We start from the raw sequence: 8,358 nt of genomic DNA, 5'->3' as shown, positions 1-8,358 counted from the left end.
CCTTCTCCTTCTCCTCCCCCTTCTCCTTCTCCTCCCCCTCCCCCTTCTCCTCCTCCTTCTTCTTCTTTACTGAAATGAACGTGAAAATGATCTGTAGTGTTAAAGGAGAAAAGCAAGATCAGTTTTATTTTATCACTTCATCAACTTCATATTCTTGTCTCATCATGTCATCAATTTGATAATTTAAGAATATTTTCTGAACTGCCTTTTAAAAAAATTGAAGTATAGCTGATTTACAATGTTGTGTTGGTTTCTGGTGTACAGCAAAGTGATACAGACACATATTTTTCATATTCTTTTCCATTATGGTTTATTACAGGATATTGAATGTAGTTCCCTGTGCTATACAGTAGGACCTTGTTGTTTATTTTATATATAGTAGTTTGTATCTGCTAATCCCAAACTCCTAATTTGTCCCTCCCTCACCCCGTTTTGCCTTTGGTAACCATAAGTTTGTGTTCTGTGTGAACTGACATTTTTATTTCACCACATCCCACTGCATTCCAGAAGAGTTTTTAGGGAGCTCATTGAAACTGTTGTAAGATAGCTTTGAGAATGTTTTTCACCCTGCAGCAGCATGGCATTCCTGATTATCACATAGATGTGTAGTATGGGTCTCGTTTTGGCCATTATCAGCCACACTATAAATACCTCAGTAATTAGTGGTCATTTCATGATCAGGATGAGGTATGGTATTCCATACTATCCCATCCCATGCTTCAAGTTTTATATGTTCTGTCCAGAAAATGTAGAAAGGGCAATAGAAATCATATCCCTTAGAAATACCTGATTTTTAAAATGTTTTGATGCCTTTCTCAGAATAAATATGGCATAGAAATATATGGCTATATACTTTATATATAAAAAAATTAATTTTAGTGTACAAATTTAAATAAACTTCGTTTAAACCATATATTGTGAACTTTTCCCTATTAAATAGTATTCTTTAACAACATTTTCAAGAATATTAATAATTTTCTATTGTTTGTGATATGTTCAGTCACTTTCACCTTTCAGAATATTTAAGTTATTTACCATATTTTACTGTTGGAAACTACGTGTGGCTTAGTTTTTATTTGTATATATATATGTTCATTTGAGGATATTTCTAACTATATTTCTATGTTGATGTATGTGTCATGGGTATGAATTTATAAAGTTGGAAGTTGAAGAGATCAAAGCTTATTTCCTAGTTACAGAAATGGAAGAAATTAGGATGTTTAACGTCTACCACATATTAGTGATAGAGTAAACAACAGTTGAGAGATTGGGCTATAATGTGCTTAGTGCAATGCTTGACACATAATAATAGCTATTGCTTATTGAACACCTATTAAGTGCCAGACCCTGTTTTAAATATTTTATACTTGTGTATAGCCCGAGTCTGGCTGTAGAGTCCACGCTATCACCACTACCCTGCACAGCCACAATAAGTGCTAGCTCAGGGTTTGAGTGTTCAGTAAGTGCTAACTTATTTCTACTGCACAGCTCTATAATCCAGAGGTGGTTTTGGTTCCAATAGTATTTGGATTTTAGAAAGATAATTTAATACGTATACTCTATTTTATATAACAGTCCTGTTGGGGTTTTGAGCAGAACCTCATAAGCAAATGCGTTGGTGTTTCTGCAGTGAAGCATGTTTATCTTTACACTGAGATTAAAAAGAAAACAAAACTCCCCCAAAACTATGCTTAGCCTGATGTCAGTATATGTTGCCAAATGAATTTTGAAAACCCTTTGGCTTTTAGAATTGCAGGTAAGGGATTGTGGACCTTCGTAAAACTCTTAGAAGAGTAACTGGCATTTAGAACACACTCTGTATGTGTTGGTGAATACTGCTACTTCTATACTGGTTATCATCAGATACTTATATACTCATGTGCATAGAAAATTCGTGAATCACACAGTGCTGGGAGGAGTTCTTTTCACACCACATGACCTGAGAAGGGCAAATCTAAGTGTTGGAGTCTTTCAGCCATTCTTCTCTAAATCAGAATAAGAGAGGGCTTGAGTGATAGCTGTCCTCATCTCTTCCCTGTCTTAAATGTAGGCATGTCTAGCTCTATGCTCCTATCCTTCCATCTGTTTGTGCTCCCAATTGTGCAGCATATGATTTGGGTCTACAGAATAATGAAACTTGCGTTTTCAGACTTTCAGAGATCCTAGTGAAAAAATGTTTCAAGTTTTTCCTTGCTCCTTATCACAGCACTCCCCCCACCCCGCCTTTTTTGTGGTGAGAACATTTAGATCTACTTTTCTAGCAACTTACAAGTATATAATACAATACTGTTAACTATAGTCACCATACTGTACATTAGACCCCCAGAACTTACTCATCTCTCATCTTATAACAGGAAATTTGTACCCTTTGACCAACATCTCCCCGTTTCCTTCAACTCCCAGCCCCTTTCACCACCTTTCTAGAATTAGAATTCTAGAAATAGAATTTTCTGTTTCTGTGAGTTCACCTTTTTCAGATTTCCCATAGAAGTGAGATCATACAGTTTTTGTCCTTCTGTTTCTGGCTTATTTCACTTAGCATAATATCCTCTAGGTTCACCCATGTTGTCACAAAAGCAAGCTTTCCTTCTTTTTTTATGGCTGAATAATATTCCATTTTCTTTATCCATTCATCTCTCATTGGGTATTTAGGTTGTTTCTATATCTTGTACAGCCCCTTTTCTTTAAACATGAACCAACTGATCCATCATTTCTGCAGATATGACCAGATATGACTAAAGACTAAAGTGACTGCATATGAATTTGAGATATTTCTTCTTCCTTCCCACCATTTTAATTGATGAGAAATTGTAATCACAGTCATTAGTATAACCATTTATGACAATTACCAAGATGTATTCTAGTTTAGATAATATTATAGTATTATACACTGATTTTAATTATATAGTCATATTATTGTTATTGCACAGTGATCCAAAAATAAATGTATTAAATGCCCCTGATATGTACATTTGCTATTAAGATTTTAAAAATTTTGGACTTGAGTTTAAACCTATTCTCTATGCTTAGAACTATCCTTTTGAACTGTTTGTAGATATGTTGTATATAGTTTGTTTTCTCCTTCAGCACATCAGAGTAGTATTTGTCTTCCCCCTACTCCACCCACCCCCAGTAAAGGCTGGAAACAGCCTTTGTCTCCTCTTAATGTAGTTCAGTCTCTGCTCTATAACATCCCAAGTGAGCTGCAAGGGCCCTTTGAGATTATCTAGTCAAACTGAGGGAGAGAAGTAGAAACAGAAATGTAATCAGTTTGTTGAGAGTGAAAATAGGGGATTACTTATTTGTAAGTCTTTTAATCCATAACTAAAATACAAAATACAGAAATATCTGTTCCTTTTTGTGTCGGAAAGGTATGTGTGAAGTCTGCAATTTGTAGAGATGTTAGCCTTAATTAATCTTTAGGTTGTGTGTGTGTGTGTGTGTGTGTGCGTGCGTGCACGTTGGGGGTTGTGGCATAGTGTGTAAGAATATGTGGCGTGTCAGTTTATGGCATACTGTTTGATCCCCATGAAACATGTTTGTTTTGGCAGCTGGCTTTCCCTGTAGCATCGTGTTGGAATTTGGCATGCAGTGTTTAAGCTCTAGTTATTTCATTTGGTACATTTTGGTCAATTTCTTAGTGATAGTAGATATTGAGTTTAAATTCCAGAGCAGAAAACTTGAAAGCGAGAATATAATATACGATCACCAACCGACACCATGTTCAAAAACACAGTTGTTTGTTTGGCACATGTTCACTAATGTAACTTTTTCAACTGACAATATTATTTGATTTAGGATCTTAGAATTTGAACTGCATGGAAATCTGATAATTTTGGTATTTATTTTTTTTTACAGAGAGGAAAAAGGAAAATGGATGACTGAAAATAGTATTATTTGTCACATTTTAAAAGTTGTATTTCCTTTCCTAGGTTGCTGTAGTGAAACTAAAAAATGCAGATAAAGTATTTGCCATGAAAATATTGAATAAATGGGAAATGCTGAAAAGAGCTGAGGTAAGATTCTAATTATTGGAATATTTAAATAATATTTTAGAAATATTTTTAGAGAAAAATAAAATTATTGAGAGCCCATAGGTCTTTAAGTATCTTTTAGTAACCTTTTATCTACGATGGCATTATTTTTTAAAGCCTAAGAGACAAATTCAGTAATTCACAATTATGTTATAGTTATGATGAATGTTACATTTGTGACGCGATTTTAATATTATCTGAAAACCAAATGGAAACCCTTTGAATGTCAGGCTTAGACACTTATGTTAAAAGGTTGTGTGGAAACCAGTTTCTTTTATAGGAAGAAATTTTGTAGTGATTGATATCCAATTTGATATAACTTGTTTATATTATTTATCTGTATTCTGCAGGAATTTTGAATATGGCCTGTAAGAATTCTGTTTATTGCTGACTATGCAGTTACATTTATGTTTTGTTTCATATTATTAAAAATGGGAGTAAAATCTGCTGTTGCAAAAGTTGTCAGCATTTTAATCTTGGTGCTAGATTTGAGGGAAAGACTGACTGGAATGATGTTAAAAATATCTAATAGCCGATATGTATGTCAAACCTGACATTACACGTAAATTTGGGAAGTGGTTCTGGAGGTCTCCTGCTGCTCTGGGTTATAGTGAGTTGCTCAGTGAGGTAGGGCATTCAGGGGCCTCAGGGAAGCAGAACTTACCGGTGTGGAAGTATTTTAACTTGCAGAAGGATTATACTGCTCAGTAGGCTGAGTGTTAGCTCTAGAGGGTAGTAAGATTCATAAGAGGATAATGAGAAATTAGCCCTTAGAAATCTTTCTGTATATACCAGTACTTGTAGCAACCTGAAAAACAGCAAATACATAGGGAAAAGCAAAAATGGTTCCCATGATGATAGATACATACTGTGGTAGTGAAAGTAAATACTTCGATATTTCTTTCTTTTAGAAAATTGGAAGAAATAACGAAACACAAAGAAGAAACTAATAATCACTTGTATTCCATCACTTAGAATTAATAACATTTTGGGCAAGTTTTGCTTTCAGTCTTTTTTTTTCTATTTGCCTAATGAAAAAAACTGCACACATGAAATTACAGATATATTCTTTGTAAAACAAATAATAGCACATTACAGATAAAGCTAAGGTACTCTTTGACTATACCCCGCCCAAGTCCAGCCCCTCTCTGCCTCCCAGAGGTAATTACAGAGGTAATAAAATCATGTTTAAAAGAGTATCTGGAAAGTTTTATGTCACTCTCTGACATATGTGCCAGTGCCCGTTATGTTCAATAACTTCAATATTTACTTTTGTATTTCCATAAAACTGAATTGCCTTACTGTCACTGGTCATATTTTCCAGGTAATAAACACTGAGATTGAGTTTAGTTTGCAGTCTGTTTATTAGGGGGTGCCTTTGAAATTGACATTGACAGACGGGAAAGGAGGTGAAATACGATTTGTCAGGGAGAAGTCAAGCTGCCCCTTCAGCCTCTGTTGATCCAACAGGGATCCGTGGAGCAGAAATGGTCCTTCAGAGTTGTCCTGCCTTGGGCCAAATGGTCGACCTTTATGCACTTGCCTCAGTTACTCATTGGATACGGGCTCCCTTCAGAAGGACATGGCCTTGGACTAGTAGGCTTTCGCTGGCTGAGACAAAGCCTGGAGGGGCTGACAGCATTGCCAGCAGTTGGAGCAATACGTCTTATTATTAAAAATTAGTAAAGAATTATGTTCAAATTGTTTTGCAGAACTCATAATTGTAGTGGGTTAGTGTTCCAGGGTTAGAACTTTTAAAAAATTTAATTAAAGTTTGTACTTACTTTTTATGATGTTGGATATGTTGGGGAAGAAATTTTTTTTTTAACATCTTTTTTTTTTTTAACATCTTTATTGGGGTATAATTGCTTTACAATGGTGTGTTAGTTTCTGCTTTATAACAAAGTGAATTAGTTATACATATACATATGTCCCCATATCTCTTTCCTCTTGCATCTCCCTCCCTCCCACCCTCCCTATCCCACCCTTCTACGTGGTCACAAAGCACCGAGCTGATCTCCCTGTGCTATGCAGCTGCTTCCCACTAGCTATCTATTTTACGTTTGGTAGTGTATATATGTTGGGGAAGAATTTTGAAAAGAAAGAGTAACTGGTTTAACTTTCATTACTCACTGGAGGAAGTGGCAAAATTGAAGATAAAACAGGAATAATTAAAAATTAAATATTATTTTGTTGAATTAAAAATCATTAATATGTTCTGTTTCTGGGGCAAGATGGAATAGATGTGCTTCTTCCTATCTTTCCCATTAAGTACAGCTAAAGACCATGGATGTTACATATAAAACAGATATACAAAGACTTTGAAAGGCAGAGAGAATGTGGAAAAACTAGGGGCCTTGGGACCCAAGGAATGTCACTCATTCCGTGAAGTCAGTATTATTCTGATGGAATAACCAGATAAGGACCATACAAAGAAAGTTAAAGATCAATATGCCTCATGAACATAGATGCAAATATCCTTAAGAAAATATTAGCAAATAGAGTTCAGCAATATATAAAGCAAATCATGCACCATGACCAAGTGGGGTTTATTTGAGGGATACAAGGCTGGTTCAGTATTTGAAAGGAACTTACCTCAAACTATTTGAAACTTTCATTTTTTAGGAAGAAATTCTACATTGAAACTTTTAAAGAGGAATTCATTTTAAAGTAGGATGGAATTATATTTCTGTACTTGAATTGTCAAATCCTTTTTTTAAAAAAACATTGAAAAGAAACCCATTCTGATCATTACTTATCTAATTTGGGAAAACTGGTCTTACCAATGATGCTTAATGAATTACAAATGAGCAGCAAAATTTCTTACTTTTTAAATCTGTGTATTGTTGATACTTTAGAACACTATTCAGAGATTTACCTCCAACCTGTTTGTCATATTTATTTCTATTTAAGGTGTGTAACAGATATATAATTAGTGGGACATGGATTATTTGAAGATACTAGGAAATTTGTCTCTTTCTATACCTGGCAGATAGACAATTAGTAAATAATCTTATAGTTACAAAGATTAATATCTCTAGAGATTCATCATTTACAAACTTTGTTAGTATGTCAACAATCCCTTAAGTTAACTTCTCCTAATCTATTCTGTGAATTTTACTTTCACTTCAGATTTATTCAACTCTTATTGATTTCACTCATATAGGAGATGTCTTACTCATTTCGTTGGAAGATGCATTATAGTTTACAGAAATGCTCTCCATCTCAAGAGTCAAACCTTTCCAAGGCTCAGTTATCTTATTTGTTAAATAAAGATAATTGTCTCTATACCATAAGTGGAGGAGTAATATATCTTAGTTTAACTGTGATAGTACTGGTTTATGCCTGTTGTCTTACTATTTTTGTTACTGTTGTTAGCCCTGTTTTATTATTTTTATACATGTATGTGCCAGGAGGAGTAGTAGTAGTAGCTGTAGTAGTTAATAGTAGTAATGAATTGAGGTCATTAGATTGGAACTGCCTCTACTTCCTGATCTACGTATAGTAAAAAAAAAAGAAAATGCAAGCAGTCTAGAAAATAACAAGTAAAAAAATGAAAGCTTTTTTTTCCCTCCCTCAGACGTCCAGTCTTTCTGTTCAAAGTAAATCATTATTAAGATGATTTATTCATCCTTAATAGAAAATTTTACTATACTGGAATCATATTAAAAGACTGATTTTTTCACAGTGCTTTTATCACTTAATAATATATATTGGATTTTTCCATATTTATACTTTTACCTAATTCTTTTTTTTTTTTTTTAAAAAAAGATTTTTTTTTTTTTTTAAAAAAAGATTTTTTTTTTTTTTTAAAAAAAGATTTTTTTTTTTTTTTAAAAAAAGATTTTTTTTTTTTTTTAAAAAAAGATTTTTTTTTTTTTTTAAAAAAAGATTTTTTTTTTTTTTTAAATAAAGTATTTATTTTTTATTTTATTTTTGGCTGCGTTGGGTTCTTGTTGCTGCGTGCGGACATTTCTCTGGTTGTGGTGAGAAGGGGTTACTCTTCGTTGCAGTGCGCAGGCTTCTCATTGCAGTGGCTTCTCTTGTTGTGGAGCATGGGCTCTAGGCATGCGGGCTTCAGTAGTTGTGGCTCGCAGGCTCTAGAGCGCAGGCTCAGTAGTTGTGGCGCACGGGCATAGTTGCTCCGCGGCATGTGGGATCTTCCCCGACCTGGGGTCGAACCCATGTCCCCTGCATTGGCAGGCAGATTCTTAACCACTGCACCACCAGGGAAGCCCTGCTTGATTCTTTTTAATAATTTCATTATACTGAATGGATATATTGTTTAGTATGATGATTTTTTTTAAACATTGATGGGCATTTA

At 34.4% G+C, this 8,358-nt stretch overlaps 1 protein-coding gene across 4 annotated transcripts in view; it reads left to right on the top strand.

Annotated features, from left to right (window-relative positions):
• The window catches only part of CDC42BPA (CDC42 binding protein kinase alpha), a 306,002-nt gene that overhangs the window by 92,007 nt on the left and 205,637 nt on the right, over nt 1-8,358 (top strand). For all 4 annotated transcript variants that reach the window (XM_024739083.1, XM_024739069.1, XM_024739060.1 and 1 more), the window contains exon 3: nt 3,933-4,016. In XM_024739083.1, the coding sequence (XP_024594851.1) occupies nt 3,933-4,016 (84 nt within the window). The remainder of the gene's footprint in view (nt 1-3,932; nt 4,017-8,358) is intronic.

This window comes from Neophocaena asiaeorientalis, unplaced genomic scaffold (assembly GCF_003031525.2).
Source record: "Neophocaena asiaeorientalis asiaeorientalis breed wild unplaced genomic scaffold, Neophocaena_asiaeorientalis_V1.1 scaffold347, whole genome shotgun sequence".
Classification (NCBI taxonomy): Eukaryota; Metazoa; Chordata; class Mammalia; order Artiodactyla; family Phocoenidae; genus Neophocaena; species Neophocaena asiaeorientalis.
Note: the sequence above shows the minus strand (reverse complement) of the source record. Positions and strands in the feature narration are given on the sequence as shown.